Below are 16,413 nucleotides of genomic sequence, written 5' to 3'. Positions count from 1 at the left end.
TGAGTTTACGAATTGACGGTTTATTAGCCCAACTTTACACTACTGTTTGGCCGTAGCCCACGCCAAATAAATGAAGGATAACCCACAAGCCAACCGTGACCTTATTTTGTGAAGGCCAGAGAGAGAGAACAAAAGCTAAACCTGGTCTTAACATCCAATGCTCCAACCCCCCTCCATGCCACTCCGCCAACCACCAGGATGCCCGGCATCAGAACATTCCAGGCACTTCCGTGATTGGCAGATAGCAGGTTGATTGGCATTTCGGACCCCGCGAACACTGGGTACTGGTAAGTAAAACACAACCACCTACGAGCCTAACACATAACACACAGCTGTCTCTGCGGGTCGCTACATAATCATTCGTTTAGCAAATTCGTACCATATTGTAACGACCCTGGGGACATCGGGCTAGAAGGTCGAGGGTTAGAGACCTGCTCCCTGCTGTTTCATTACAATATTGCACATTTTGCAAATTTGTAACACATTGAGAGTCTTTCAAATTCGTAATATATAACACTTTTAGCTAATTCGTAACATATTGCACATTTTGAATTTTCGTAATATATAATGTGTTTAGTATATTTGTAACATATTGTACGTTTTGCTAATTCGTAAGATATAATACGAATTGTAATTCGTAACATGTCAACAAATGGGTGATGGACATCCACAAATTAATACATACCATACGAAAGTAGAATATCATACTAAACGGAGTGTCCTTGATTTACATAAAGAATAACAAGATATGCTCTGAGACCAGATTGCACTGGTTACATCAGAGATACAATTTGTCAGTAACATTAGACACTTTTTCAAGTAAACATAGCTACATAACTGAATTAATATTGTACAAGTAACCATTTAACATTTCCTTACAGAAACATGTTGATCAGAGTTATTTTGTCGAATGTTGTTGTCTCAATGATTAGATACACATTATTTAGGCAAAAGGTCAAATTTCCACTAGTTACCACAGCCTCAATGTATAAATGGTCTATATGGTAAAAAATCATGAAAACAAGAATGTGCTTTTTGTCATAATTTAAGGTTAGGCATACGGTTCGCAGTGTGGTTAAGGTTAGGTTTAAAAAGCACCCTGTAAGAATATAAATTGTAGAAATGGGCGGGGTTTACGACTTTGTGGCTGTGGTAACTAGTGACGCCCCAAGATAGCCAGAGTTTGTCATAAAAGCGCCCTTAAATTGACTCCCGGTTCAAACAGATACATTGACCTTCGTGGACGTAAGGAGGAATCAACGTTATGTCACTGCTCAGAAGTAAGTAATATTGTTATTTTTCATAAACCACGCACCACGAAATGCATGCTTTAGTTTTCTGCTAACATGTTTATCTTGCTCTGCAAAGGTGTCTGCGTAGTAACGTTGATAGCTTGTCTGTCTGCCAAATTATAACTAGAAGCTCCAGTCGACGAAGTTCAAACTATTGTTCATGGCTAGTTGCTCACTACTGACTATAGCCTACATTTGTGAATTTAAACATTGTGTTCCCCTTTAGAGTTGTCACCGTTTAGCCTCTCCAGCTGTGATCATTATTCTGAATGAATGAATAAAGGACAGTTGGCAGTCTGTCTCTACATGTAAACTTGTGTATTTCTTGTCATGTCTGCCCTCTACATATTCAACAACTGACAGTTGCCTCTATCGTTTCATTTCTAAAGGCTAGTTGAGTTGAAAATGAATGTAGGGTGAAGGTGACCGTGGCACTATTCATAGTTGCATGAGAATTGCAATGACACTGCAGTGGAGTTTTATGATAGAACTCTCAAACGTTTATGCAGTGAGAGTAGGCAAGACGCCCTTTTTTTAAGTTCAATATTTATACTGTTTTGTCACTCAAACCATGTCCAAAGCTGCAGGAAAGCTTGATTAGTCACCTCACACCGACTTCTCTTTCTTTCCATCCAGATGTGTTTATTGTGTCTGCTAAGCGGACCCCGTTTGGAACCTACGGTGGGGTGCTGAAGGATCACAGTGCAACAGACCTAGCAGAGCATGCCTCCAAGGCTGCCCTTGCTGCTGGGGGAGTTGCACCTGAGCTTGTCAACAGTGTTATCTTTGGAAACGTAATGCAGGTGTGTCTAAAACTCCAAAGGGCAAGCTGAGGCAAGGATAAACTCTCTAGGAAGGAAATGTGAGAGTTGACTTAATAAGACAGATTCTCTTTCTCTCCAGAGCTCTGCAGATGCTCCATACATTGCCCGTCACGTGGGCCTGAGGTGTGGGGTGCCCATTCCAGTGCCTGCTCTCACCGTGAACCGCCTGTGTGGGTCCGGCTTTCAGTCAATCATCAATGGCGCTCAGGTACAGTAGACACACTAAGCACTAAGACTCTACATAATCTACACTGTTACTCTCCACTCAGCATTTCTTAATGTATCTCTGTCTGAACTGGACTCCTGCCCACTGTACACTATAATTAAAAAATATATATTATACAAATTTGTCACAGAGACCCCAGGAAAGTTCTTTCTGCTGCAGTGTCACCTACCCTTTTTTGTTTGTAGGTCAATTGTAGGTGCATGGTTTCTTCCTCTGCTGATTGCTTAGGAACATTTGCAGCCTTGTGCGTTTGTCCCCTTTAAGACCCTGTATGTCTCTGTAGGAAATCTGTTTGAAGGATTCAGAGGTGGTGCTGTGTGGCGGCTCGGAGAGCATGAGCCAGGCGCCATACGCTGTCCGCAACGTCCGCTTCGGAACCAAGTTCGGACTCGACCTCAAGGTATTGAATTAATAAATGAGGAGCGGTAAGAACCAAATGTGTGTGGTTTTGATAATTTTTGACTGCAAGAGCCCTTTAACAGCTGCTCTAAACCAATGCCAAGGACTAAACTAATGTGTTCTGTATTTGTCTCAGCTAGAGGACACTCTGTGGGCGGGGCTTACTGACCTGCACATTAAGATCCCCATGGGCATCACAGCAGAGAACCTGGCAGTGAAATATGAGATCAGCAGAGACGACTGTGACAAATACGCTCACCAGACCCAGCAGAGGTGGAAGGCAGGTTAGAGGTCAACCCTTACCATAACTAAGCTTACATGTTTACAATCCTTACTTAAGGCATGAAGACTGTCCTGATTTTAATAAGGAATTCCTGATTATCTGTCCTCGGTAAACCAGAAATACTTCTGTATCTTATCATGACAATGAACAGTTTTTCCAGATTTCTATCTGAATGCTGACTACATCACTGACCTTGTCTGTGTGCGCTCTAAACCTTAGCCCATGAGGCGGGCCACTACACGGCAGAGATAGCACCCATCGACGTGAAGGCAAAGAAGGGCAAAGTACCCATGACCCAGGATGAGCACCCTCGTCCCCAGACCACCCTGGAGCAGATGGCTAGGCTACCCCCTGTCTTCAAAAAGGGAGGAACGGTTACTGCCGCCAACGCATCAGTGAGTTCTTAACAAAACCGATTAACTTCTGGGTCCAAGCCCTTTCACCCAGTTCCTACCAGCGCTTGCCAACGGAGTATCACATTCAGTCTGTCCCCAAGCACACCGGTTTTAAATGGCGTGCAGATCATTTTTGTGTGCTAGGTTTAAATCCTGTGCTAGTTTTGAATGTACTGTTCTGCAAGATATGCTCCTTTTCAACAGGGTGTGTCTGACGGCGCTGCTGCCGTGGTGATAGCCAGTGAGGAAGCTGTGAAGGAGCACAAGCTCACCCCATTGGCAAGAATAGTGGCCTATCACGTCTCCGGCTGTGACCCAAGCATTATGGGAATCGGTGGGTGACTGGCAACATATCTCATGTACTTGATGAAAACATATAATACAGCCAAATATAGTCCTTTCCAGCATGGCCATCTAGTGGTTTCTGTTGGTAAGATTCTGTCATTCTCCCCCTCAGGCCCAGTCCCAGCCATCACAGAAGCCCTGAAGAAAGCAGGTCTCACCCTCCAAGACATGGATCTGGTGGAGGTATGCTCATCTAAGTTCATGAATAGGAAGTAGGAACTGGTGCAGGAAATCGCAGATATTGTTTTGCTTTACTCAATCTCCTTCTTGTGGTGCACCCTATAGAATTGACTTCCTCCTTCTCACTGTTTCTCTTTCTCCTGCTCTGACTTCTCATGTCCTCTTTCTCACCTTTGCTGTCTCTCAGGTGAATGAGGCATTTGCTGCTCAGTACCTGGCTGTTGCCAAGGCATTGGGTCTGGACCCAGAGAAGAGTAATGCTGATGGGGGGGCTATTGCCATTGGCCACCCCCTGGGAGCCTCTGGAGCACGCATCACTGCTCACCTGGTCCACGAGCTCAGGTAACCACACCAGTAGTCTTCTTACTACTCAGAGCACTGCTTATCATTCTATGTAGTTCAACAAACAGTGTATCTGACCAATATACCACAGCTAAGGGCAGTTCTATACCTCAGCATACAGGAGCTAAACCAATAAATAACGCTATTCAATGGCTGAGCAATTCATATTATCTCACAGGTGAGTGATTTCCATTTTGTGATTTTGCTCTCTCCTTCAGGCGGATTGGAGGAAAGTATGCTGTGGGATCAGCTTGCATCGGTGGTGGTCAGGGTATCGCCATAATCATAGAGAACACTCACTGAGGAACCGAGCAAACCATCCACAGTTAGAATACCATCCACACTCTTAACACACACCACACCCTACATACTCAATAGAGTACATGCCATATACACACTCGAGTAAGACCTTATGTTTTTGTCTAAGGTAGAGTTTTCTTAGTATTGACTTAATGTAAGAATATCCACCTTCCAATGTAAAAAAATAAATAAAATTAGGTTCTTTGTACGTTTGACCCACACTTCAAATTAGACATGACTCCAGCATCTACACTCAGAAAAAAAATACAAAGATCTCATAATTACTCCAGAAAATGGTTGCTGTTTCTCTGAACACAGAAGACAATGGTATTTGTATGTTTAGGAACATAAATGTCTAAACTTCCTTTCTTGGATGTTTCATATTCCTGTTACCTTTTTCTAAAAGACAATATGGGTTGCCATACATGAACAATCTGCTTAAAGAGGCCTTGTGAATCTGAAGGGCTAACTCCTGTTTTTGTAAGTCTTTGTTTGCCTTGGAGACAATGCTAGCTCATACAGGACATAGCATTTACATCTCGCTGTAGTATATGAATAGTTGAGGTGAGTGTTATTGAGTTGAGGTAACCAATGTTGCTTTCTGTGGAAAGAGAAGTAACTGCATAATTGATCCAGAATTTCTTGCCTGAATTATCACTCCTTTGCATGGATCACCATTGCCTTATCTACTGGAGATATATATGTGAGATGTGTGTATGATGTAAGGTTGCCTGTAAAGATCTTGTTTTTTTTTATGATTAAAGTGAAAACCTGGGATTCACAAATTAATGTGTGAGATTGTTGTTGATTCTTTATGGAGTATCATGTAGTAGTTACTAGGTCTTTCACTGTCTATTGCCTGAAGTTGACACCCCTTCAAAGTAGTGGCTTCAGCTGTTTCAGTCACATATGCAATCTCCACAGAGAAACATTGGCTATAGAATGGCCTTACTGAAAACCTCAGACTTTCAATGTGGCACTGTCATAGGATGCCAGCTTTCTAGCAAGTCAATTTGTCTAATGTCTGCCCTGCTAGAACTGCCCCGGTCAACTGTAAGTGCTGTTATTGTGACGTGGAAATGTCTACGGGTAACAGCGGCCCAGCCGCGAGTTGTAGGCCACACCATCTCAAGGAACTCGAGTGCCGTGCCGTAACATGTAAAAATTATCTTTGGTTGTAACACTCACTACCGAGTTCCAACCTACCTCTGGAAGCAACGTCAGCACAAGAACTGTTGGTCGGGAGCTTCATGAAATGGGATTCCAAGGCCGAGCAGCCACACACGCAAGCCCATGTGCAATGCCAAGCGTCGGCTGGCGTGGTGTTAAGCTCGCCGTCATTCGACTCTGGAGCAGTGGAAATGCATTCTCTGGCGTCTTGAATCACGCTTCACCACCTGGCAGTCCAACAGACAAATCTGGGTTTGACGGAAGCCAGGAGAACGCTACTGGGTGCATAGAGAAAGGGTTTGCATAGTGCCCACTAAAGTTTGGTGGGAGGAGGAATAATGGAATGCGGGTAGAGCCCTTAGTTCCAGTGAAGAGAGAGCTTAATGCTACAGCATACAGCATTGTGGCAACAGTTTGGGGAAGGCCCTTTCCTGTTTCAGCATGACAAAGCCCCCATGCACAAAGTGAGGTCCATGCAGAAATTATTTGTTGCGATTGGTGTGGAAGAACTTAACTGGCCTGAACAGAGCTCTGACCTCAACCCCATCAAACACCTTTGGGGTGAATTGGACCGCGGACTGTAAGCCAGACCTAATTATCCAGCATCCGTGCCCAATCTCACTAATTATCTTGTAGCTGAATGGAAGCAAGTCCCCACAGCAATGTTCCAAGATCTAGTGGGAAGCCTTACCATTAGTGGAGGCTGTTATAGCAGCAAAGGGGGGACCAACTCCATATTAATGCCCATGACTTTGGATTGAGATTTTGACGAGCAAGTGTCCACATACTTTTGGTAATGTATCTCAGGATCCACATCGATATAGCAATGTGCTGCTCTGTGCAGTGTGTCTGCAATGAAGGTGACCTGGAACGCCACAGTAATCTTGGTCCTATGAGACTGTAGATGCAAATATTTTCATAGATCATTACTTGATGATGATTGCTGGAAATAATGTAGATTTGTCCAGAAATTACAAATATGAACATTACTCCTCTTACCAGACAAATACAGCATTCATAGATTTAATTTACAATGTTTGACTATAAATTGTTTTATTTTATTGATAAATGAGTTGTTTCTCAAAGGACTACAAGGGCCAAGATTTGTTTGCGTCTTTTACGTCAACGTCAAATGCAACGTGGTTATATACGTAACTTCCCGGATATCGGTCTTTTTTTCATAGCAAAGGTAAGAATGGCCTCTCACCACATTACTGCATAAATAAAATCGGTGTTCATCCATACAAAATGCACCAAATAACCGCTTCCAATTTATACGGGGCTATTGACTATGTCCTTAAGACTATTTATGTTTGAATATGGTTGTTTTGTGTGTGATGATTTGTAAATAAATAGCGTTATGTTTCGTAAGCGTAGGCCCACAGCCTGCTACATATCTCAACGCGTTGTAATTTAGCAGATTTCAGATTTGGCGCATGTTTCATTTCTATTCACTGGCCCTCACATTTGGCTTGGTTTCTAGCTTAAGGTGAATGGTATAGCTAACGTAACGTTAGCTACGACTTGTCATGCCGGTATATGCTCATGCTTGTGTGTACACTTTCTCCAGTCATTTTAATGTGTTTTGTCAATTCTGTGAAATGCCTAATTAACTTGTCTGTTGAAATGTCCGTTTTTACCTGCACACTTGTGCTGTTATGTTACCAAGTTGCAGAAATGTTCATGGCATGCCAGTGTTGTAGTGGCAGGCAATCATCCATTGATGGGGCCTGCTGATTTTGCTCTATAATTTGACCATAGTTTACAGCCACGTATTTTGGTTACCCGTTCTTGACTATCTGAAGCCACAATGTTCTTAGCGGATAGGTTTGGTGTGCTAACATCAGGCTAGCTGTCACGTTCTGTTTCAGCACCATATTGAAAGTATCTAACTAACCAGCATCAGTCATTCATGATCCACTAGTAATGAATGTTCGACCATGGAATTACTACAATCTTATAAATCTATATTAGAGCAATATTTCTATTGAAGAACTATCCATGAGTTTAACCCATTCTGTTCCCCGTCTCCCCAGATGGCAGAGGGAGACAAGAAGGTGGCCAAGAAGGCTCACTGCAGCCGGAACCCTGTCCTGGCCAGGGGCATCGGTCGCTACTCTCGCTCCGCCATGTATGCCCGCAGGGCCATGTACAAGAGAAAGACCAAGACCACTGAGACCAAGGTAAGAGAGGGGAGGCACACCGACTGGGGGAAGCGGTCACTTTGGTTCTCTAGATTGAACCTGTTAAACTTGTTTGGACCCCAGGAAGAGTAAGGCAGCAGCTAATGGGGATCCCTAATAAATACTAACAGGTTAAGGGTTTATTAAAAACTAGATGTTGGTTAATGTCAAGTCATTTGTGTAGTGTACGGAAAGCCTCAACATGTGCTGTCGGTGCTTGTTTTAGATTGAGAAGAAGCTGAAGGTCAAGACCCCATCCACCATCACCAAGACTGTTGGCGGTGACAAGAATGGAGGCACTCGTGTTGTAAAGATGCGCAAAATGGTGAGTCTTTAGCTCACTCAAACATGGTTTCCTATATTGTGGTTGGCATCAAGTTTCTCTTGGGTCGTTGTAACCATTGCTGGATTTTGTAGCTCACTACCACATTCAGCAGATGAAGATTCCGGTTTGAGACGGATTTGGTCTGTCGTATACATAAAAGGCTGATTTTTACTTTTCATCGGTTCAATATACTGCATACAGTTGGGTCTGGTAGCAAGATGTTGCTTAATTCTACACTTGTGAAGTTGTGTAATATCCCTTGACTCGTTTGCCCCCCAGCCCCGTTACTACCCCACAGAGGATGTGGCCCGTAAACTGAAGAACCATGGTAAGAAGCCCTTCAGCCAGCATAAGAGGAACCTGCGTGCCACCATCACCCCAGGAACCGTGCTTGTACTGCTCACTGGACGCCACCGCGGAAAGGTTAGATTGCATGCATTAATACTCATGCATGCACACACATTCATGTGTCATTGAGTTGGATCATACCGTAACCTCACTCCAGCCCCACCACCTTAAACTGTCCTTGTCCTGCTAACTGGATGCCAGTGCAGGAAGGTGAGAACCCTCATGGCCAAACTCAAACAATGCTCTTATAAATATCTGTTGCTTTCACACACTGAAGCTTACCCACTGTATGATTATTTTGCAAACAATAATATTGCAGATTGTGTGCTGTGCATATGAATTTAAACCCCTTGTTGCTCTGCTGCCCCTTTGTGCCCTACATGTGATAAGCTGCCTGATACTCCCACACTGACAAATCAGTTCACCTTTTGCCCACACATAGAAACACGCACGCATACAAGCCTCACACAGGCATACTGCTGGCATACTACAGTAGTTCCCACACACAGGACTGCGCCCACACACTGAATTCACCCAGCAGGTCCTGCTGCTACGGTGTCAGCTTTTAAGTGCGGCTCAATTGCCAGAGGACACTCGCAGCATTGTATTGGGAGCACATAAATGTGTAAAGTGGAACATTTCCATTAAACTCAAGTTGATGAACATCTGAACAGATTTGTTAAAGATTTATGTAATGCGTTTCCCTATACATTTAAATTGGCAGTGGCCTAGTACAATTTTTGTTGTACTATTTTTGTAGATCGTTTTGTTAATGCTCTTTATTCTAAGCCACAAGTTTGATGGTTTCAGCTGTGGCACTTGATTTTACCAGTAAGAATCTGGTGGGTTTGCGCTAGGCTGGAACTAAGCCTGTATGCCCTGTTTCAGGATCAGGGCTGGTGATCTACTGTAGCATGTACATGTGGTAGATGTTGTCCTGTGCAATCCAGTGACTGTCTCTTCTCTCTCCTCTCAGCGTGTTGTGTTCCTGAAGCAGCTCTCCAGTGGTCTCCTGCTTGTAACTGGTAAGAACAACCAGTGCTTTCTTTGAAATATTCTTATTCATCACGGTGGATTGGCAAAACAAGTGTTGCATAAAGTTATTTTCAGAATGTCCAGTGAGATTTTATTTCACATTCATGTCTGTGTAGCTGCAGTACCTCATCAGGTATCCATACCTACCTTGATGTGATGTTTTGAAAATATGCTCTTCTTGCTATTTCAGTTGTAACTCAATCCCCAACTCGCACTCCAACTTTTAGGTCCCCTGGCCCTGAACCGTGTCCCTCTGCGCAGGGCACACCAAAAGTTTGTCATCGCCACTGCAACCAAGGTTGACATCTCTGGCATGAAGATCCCCAAGACTCTGTCAGACGCCTACTTCAAGAAGAAGAGGCTGAGGAGACCCCGCCACCAGGAGGGAGAGATTTTTGACACAGAGAAAGAGGTAAACCCCACATTAGACATACACAACCTATACACACATGCACACTTTCTGGGATTCACAAACTATTGGGAGGGAGTAGAGGTTAGGGGTAACTATTGAAGGTTGTCATTGGACTGGTAGCGTACAGGCAGTGTGGGCATAATAAATCGGGGTAGGCAGCTAGATTCAGCTGTGGGACGATTTGTCAGTGGATGGTCAACGGGCAGTAACATAATTATAATAACTGGTACACTGCAAATTGACCACAAAGAGATTGCATTTTAAAATAACAATTTTATACCTTGATTACATTTAGACACAATCACATTTCCTTTTTAAAATGTATTAGTGGGAATACTTGAACAGATTTCCTAAATAAAATATTTTTAGCTGGATTCCTGGTGTTTTTTGTATTTACTTGCCAGCTGGTTTTGGCCTGCACTAGATGAGCAATATGTGTATAAATCCAAATCCCTCGTTATTTGAAGAATAGTCAGTTTATCCAGAAAGCTCTAATCTTTCGTTCAATGGTAGATAACTACTTTCCTCTTTGGTTGTGGCTAAACAAGGTTGTAAATAGAAAATGATTTTAATTGGTAGGCCAGAAGCTAAAGTTGTCTGACAATCTCTCTTCCCCCTGCTACAGAAGTACCAGTTGACAGAGCAGAGGAAAGAAGACCAGAAGACTGTAGACTCTCAGCTGCTACCCCTCATTAAGAAGGTTCCCCAGCTGAAGGGCTACCTGCGCTCCTCTTTCTGCCTCTCCAATGGTGTCTACCCTCACAAACTGGTTTTCTAAATGTTGTAATAAAGAGTACCACCACAGTCCTATCCCACCTTCTGGCTGTATGTTTTGAAGTTGACATTTTCCATCAATACAATCTTTGAGGTGTCCTGTTAAACTCCCAGCAGCACCCTTGTAATTCAAAACTCAATGGGGTTGTGGCAGGCCATGGCATTCAGGGAGCGTCAGGTGTTTGTGTGCTGCCATTGAAGTCTTGTCGACCAACTCAGTTTCCAGTTGTCTTTCATTCACCCCTACACTGATGTCTTCACGATTAAACTGACATTAACCTCCCATACAAGGATGTTGGAACAGGTAAAACCGTAACTCTTTCCATCTTGCCTTTATAGTTTAACTTGGGCCTTACGAGTTACGGACCTTGATTCTTAGGTCTGGACACTCAATTAAATTAGCACATGCCATCGATGTTTATTCGAATTACTGTACATAAAATGTAGTATTAGGTTTCTAAATAGGTCCTGAGACATGCAAGCGGTGTCATTCTTCGCCCCAAATGGATATGAGTTGCCGGTGATGTTAGCATACCAAACCTATCCAATTTCAATTAAGTACTTTGTGGCATCAGATTGCGTGTAAAAAAAATCGTTAACGAGGCGCGAGTACCCTGACGGTCTGAATTTACGTCTGGACCAGGGATCCTATAAATCCCATTCTATGGTTTGGCCTAAATTAAACTACTGCTATAGGAAGATAAATGTTGCGTCGGTATGGGTCAAATATCATCCCTGGTTCGACTAGAAGTAACCGAAAGGTTGCTCGAACGAAACCCTGAGCTGTCAGGTAAAAATCTGTCGTTCTGCCCCTGAACAAAGCAGTCAACTCACTGTTCTTAGACGTCATTGTGAATGGGAATGTGTTGATTAGCCTAGTTAAAGGTTAAATAATTAAAAAGTAATCCGTTCTCGCTGCTGTAGCCATCTAATCCGCACCATTGCTGTACTTGGAAACCGTACAGCGCAAAACTATTTTTTTTTTAATCTGGAAGATTTTACGCGTTGCCTTTAGAGCCCTGGTGGCAGATGAACACGATCTTATGGATTATTTTGGAAAAGAGCTCTTTACCCCATGTGATCTTCGACATTTACCTTAATGGTTAAGTGAGTGAGGTGAAAATTGTCACCCACCGCATGTAGTATCTGGTTATCATAAATAAAATGGCCTCTTACACAATCAGTGCTGTCATTCTATCAACTTGGACAATCCACCTCGTGACAAGCTAGCGTCATAGCACAAATAAAAGGAGTGACCATAAGTAGCTAAAATAAAGTACTCCAAAAGATACAGAGCCAAACAATATCGCTTTAATAAAAATAAAAACCGGTGACATCAAAAATAAATACAAGTGTTTAATCTCACATGGCCATGTATTTTTTTTTCTTAAACAAAGCAGCACAGAACAAGGCAGTCCCCATTGACCAGGGTGATGGCCTTTCTGTCGAGTCAGTATTTAATGGTCAGTTGGTGTTGAAGGGGCTGGGGCCGCTTAGCCAGATTTGAAAAGCAGGATGGCCACCTGGCCCAAGTAGAAGTAGATGAAATGCTTGGTCTCATGGGTCACATAGCTGCCAAAGTTCCTCCCTACGATGCAATGCCAGGTAGGGTTATACTTCTTGTCAAACTCCTGGGAGGGGCAGAGAGGAATGCAGTGATGAATCAGACGCAGCATGCATTGACAAAACCATTATTAAGTGAGCTACTGAACAAAATTAGTGTTGGTCCCATGTTTCATTAGCTGAAATAAAGGAGCCCAGAAATTTTCCACATAAAGTGCATCTCAAATTTTTGTTTACAATACCTGTTAGAGATCATTTTTCATTTGCCAAGATCAAATGATTATTTTTTTCACCTTTAACCAGGTAGGCTAGTTGAGGACAAGTTCTCATTTACAACTGCAACCTGGCATCCATCAAATCAAATTTTATTTCTCACATGCAGATACAACACCTTACAAGCCTTTAAGAAAATAAGTGTTTAGTAAAAAAATACAAATAATTAAAGAGCAGCAGTAAAATAACAATAGCGAGGCTATATACAGGGGGCACTGGTTAGTCAAGGTAATATGTACATGTAGGCAGAGTTAAAGTGACTATGCATAGATAAACAGAGCGTAGCAGCAGCATGTTCAGGAGTCTTATGGCTTGGGGGTAGAAGCTGTTAAGAGGTTTTTTGGACTTAGACTTGGCGCACCGGTACCGCAGCAAAGAACAGTCTATGACTAGGGTGGCTGGAGTCTGACAATTTTTAGGACCTTCCTCTGACACCGCCTAGTATAGAGGCCCTGGATGGCAGGAAGCTTGGCCCCAGTGATGTACTGGGCTGTACGCACTACCCTCTGTAGTGCCTTGCAGTTGCCATACCAGGCAGTTGCCATTACAACCCGTCAGGATGCTCTCGATGGTGCAGCTGTAAAACCTTTTGAGAATCTTAGGACCCATGCCAAATCTTTGTCATATCTTATTCACAACTGTTTTCGGTGTGCTTGGACCATGTTAGTTTGTTGGTGATGTGGACACCAAGGAACTCAAGTGACGCCTCTTCCACTGAGATGCAGTACCTTAGGCCGCTACGCCACTCGGGAGCTGTAACTGTACCTAGTAAATAATTTCATATAGTTTTCCCTTGATTTATAGTAAACCAGTAACGTGTCAGGCAGTTAACATTTAGTATGAAGGTCTGACTATTTAAACTAAATTTCATACCGAAACATCTCTTTACCCGTGTACACAATTATACAGTTCCTTTGAGCATCAAACATATCGCAACATCAAATCAATCCCCTGCAGCCCCGAGTGTAACTTTTGGCAAGAGTCACAAGGACTATTCTGCATGGGGAATAGGCAGAGTTATTCAGCCACAGACCTAGCGGACTAAACTCGCCAGTGAAGAAAGTTTAAGTAACTTCACCCAGACTTTGTGGAATCTAGCTCCCACTGTCGATTCGCCCAAGGTCAATACTTAAAAGCGCAACTGGCCACGTGTACTTAAGTTTGTCCTCTAGTTTTGTGATTGTTAGCAAAAATCCACACTTTTTCAATAAACGTAAACCGTTTGCTCATGCTGTTGCTATAAGCTAGCAACTCAGTGCAAATGCACCCATTGAATCTCAACAAGGAAACAGTGGTGGTATTTGACTAGTATTTATTGAAATAGACAGCAAACAAAGGCATGCAACTACAGAGGCCAAACAGGTAGACTGTGGGCATTTAATCATTTAATTGACCTTGGGCGAATCGATGTATTATGGGCTAGATTCCACAAAGCCTGGTCTCCGCACAACTGTTAGTGAAGTTCAGTGACTTCCATGGACCACAGACCATGTTAGTCATTGACCTGTCATCTGGGTACCTTCTTGATGTATGCAGCGATGTCTTTCTCGATGTTATACTTCTCCAGTGCCTGCGTGGCGCACTCCACTGCGTCCTGCTGCATCTCCTCCGACATGTCCGCATTTTTTATGACTGCTTTTCTGTCAGACATGGTTGCCCTAGGAAACCAAAACACATCACGGTATTAATGGCATGGGAGGATCAACATGGGCTCACCCAGCATTTAACGGTACTCACTTCTTCTATAAAGCGATTGGCGTGTTAAAACTAATCCACTAGTAGCTAAAGCTGCATCTTCAGATCAGAGCTTAACACACAAAGCACCACTTGGCCGGCTGCCATGTAAATAACAGTTACATAACAGGCACATGGCATCCCTGGGAACTATTATTTTATCAACGTTGCATAACAATTTCCATCACCGCTACTGCGCAGTTTCTATGGATACGCTTCTAAAGTTAATTGCTAGCTAGAATTATTTTCTCCAAATAACGGGGGAGGGGGGGGGGGGGGTGACCTTTGCTTTGATAAATAACCCGTTTGCTAGTTGGTTAACGTTTGTTATCAAGATTGTTACAGACAAAACAGCTAAGTTATACAGTAGCTGGCTAATACCATTTCCCCAAATGAGTCAAGAGTTAAAATTAGCTAACGTTAACATTCTGAGCAAACAGCATTGTTTTCTTTAGGTGCTAACTTACTTCCCTAACAAGTCAGTATGTCAGGATATTAGCTAAGGTTAGGTGTCAAAATGGAAGTTATTGATAGCTGTCTGACAATCTAAACGTTATCTAGCTTGCAGGTGAATCAACGTCAATTACCATTGTGTGCCACTCAAAAGCAAACAACGGTTTCCACTGTAACGTTACTTATCAATTCAGATAGCAAATTAATAATATACCACCTCCTTCACTATGAACAAATTATAACGATCGACATCTCATAGTAACCAAGCTAATTTTTTACCTAATTAATCCAACGCCGGTTGTCTCCGCTGTATGGACGCTTGGTTTCACAGCTACAACTCCCGCTAAGTAGTGGTTGACAGAAAGTAATGTGGGTGTGTAACTGACCGAACCCGATCGCACATATCTCCTATTGGCTACGCCGTTACGCATTTGGTGTAGTTATTGGTTAATCTGTCGCAGCTTTCGCTGGTGTTTCTCATTGCATTTTATTTCAACCCATCATGCTTTACGGTTCCCACGCGTCGTTGGTTTCGGTGGAAACCGTTGTAAACAATAAACGTATCAGTTTCTAAACCATACTATACCACAGACAGAAGGGGTAACTTATAAATATAATATAATATATTTCACTGTACTGTGTTTGATATTAGCTTGCTGCCTGCTGACGTTGGGCTCCCGAGTCGCGTAGCGGTCTAAGGCACTGCATCCCAGTGATAGAGGCGTCATTGCAGACAGTGGTTCGAATCCAGGCTGTATCACCGGCCGTGATTGGGAGTCCCATAGGGCGGCGCACAATTGGCCCAGCGTCGTCCGGGGTTGGCCGTGATTGTAAATAAGAATTTGATCTTAACTGACTTACCTAGGTTAATAAATATTAAATAAATAAAAAACGTTACATTTACAAAAGCTGGATCCCTTCTAGCCTTGACCTGCTTCTAACTGGCTGCTTTGCAGCAGACTAAGACAAAGCCACAAAACCATAGAGATCCTACTAAATTACCGGGCTAAAGAGGGCTTGCAGTTGACGTACGACGCCTCCTGGCGTCCATGTTAGAACACCGCATTAATTATTCTGACACAACAGCCGAGTGGCTCCCCAAACTGTATGATAACAGTGCATAAAATCAGGTTGATTCATCAACACGGTCTATCTGGGTTCAAGACCTGAACCCAAAATAAAAGTAAAATAAAAAACAGCTCTCAGTAACCGATCTGTTACGATCACTGGCAAATCTGGTCTGATTTCGAATTTAGAATTATCGAAAATTAGCTAGAAAGCTTGTAGTCTAGCAATTAGCATGTATCACGTGAGTTTAACATTTTGGGGAAGCTAAAAATGTACCTTGATAACAAAGGATTGCATGCCCCGATCATCGCATTTGTGCTGAGTAGATTGGATAGTGATCCCCTTTAGGCTATTAACAAGCGCGTAGTTGTTAACGTTTCCTTCGCACTGGAAAATGTGGCCTTTGTCATGTCATTGTCATGCATGTCATGCAATTCTACACTGACTGGAGAAATCAGCACACTTTTTTTATACGATTGTAGCCTAGGC

The 16,413-nt window shown here is 43.0% G+C and overlaps 3 protein-coding genes across 3 annotated transcripts; 2 read left to right on the top strand and 1 right to left on the bottom strand.

Annotated features, from left to right (window-relative positions):
• Window positions 1-930: 930 nt before the first annotated feature.
• On the top strand, window positions 931-5,371 carry acaa2 (acetyl-CoA acyltransferase 2). Its single transcript, XM_021621814.3, has 10 exons — window positions 931-1,280; window positions 1,929-2,095; window positions 2,196-2,324; window positions 2,626-2,742; window positions 2,878-3,025; window positions 3,244-3,419; window positions 3,624-3,753; window positions 3,877-3,947; window positions 4,132-4,286; window positions 4,505-5,371. The coding sequence occupies exons 1-10, from the start codon at window positions 1,265-1,267 to the stop codon at window positions 4,587-4,589; spliced, it is 1,194 nt and encodes a 397-aa protein (XP_021477489.1). The 5' UTR covers window positions 931-1,264; the 3' UTR covers window positions 4,590-5,371.
• Window positions 5,372-6,744: 1,373 nt separating this feature from the next.
• Window positions 6,745-10,869, top strand: LOC110536189 (large ribosomal subunit protein eL6). The gene is made up of 7 exons (XM_021621812.3): window positions 6,745-6,945; window positions 7,793-7,939; window positions 8,166-8,264; window positions 8,544-8,687; window positions 9,589-9,637; window positions 9,875-10,059; window positions 10,685-10,869. Exons 1-7 carry the CDS (start codon window positions 6,889-6,891, stop codon window positions 10,835-10,837), a joined length of 834 nt encoding a protein of 277 aa, XP_021477487.2. The 5' UTR covers window positions 6,745-6,888; the 3' UTR covers window positions 10,838-10,869.
• A 1,253-nt stretch (window positions 10,870-12,122) lies between these two features.
• Window positions 12,123-15,818, bottom strand: LOC110536190 (dynein light chain 1, cytoplasmic). The gene is made up of 3 exons (XM_021621813.3): window positions 15,136-15,818; window positions 14,189-14,327; window positions 12,123-12,464 (listed from the first exon to the last, which is right to left on the bottom strand). The coding sequence occupies exons 1-3, from the start codon at window positions 15,285-15,287 to the stop codon at window positions 12,327-12,329; spliced, it is 429 nt and encodes a 142-aa protein (XP_021477488.1). The 5' UTR covers window positions 15,288-15,818; the 3' UTR covers window positions 12,123-12,326.
• Between the last annotated feature and the right edge of the window lie 595 nt (window positions 15,819-16,413).

This window comes from Oncorhynchus mykiss, chromosome 11 (genome assembly GCF_057628025.1).
Source record: "Oncorhynchus mykiss isolate SJ-2025 chromosome 11, ASM5762802v1, whole genome shotgun sequence".
Classification (NCBI taxonomy): domain Eukaryota; kingdom Metazoa; phylum Chordata; class Actinopteri; order Salmoniformes; family Salmonidae; genus Oncorhynchus; species Oncorhynchus mykiss.
The sequence above is the reverse complement of the archived record's forward strand: the minus strand, read 5'-3'. Positions and strand labels throughout refer to the sequence as shown.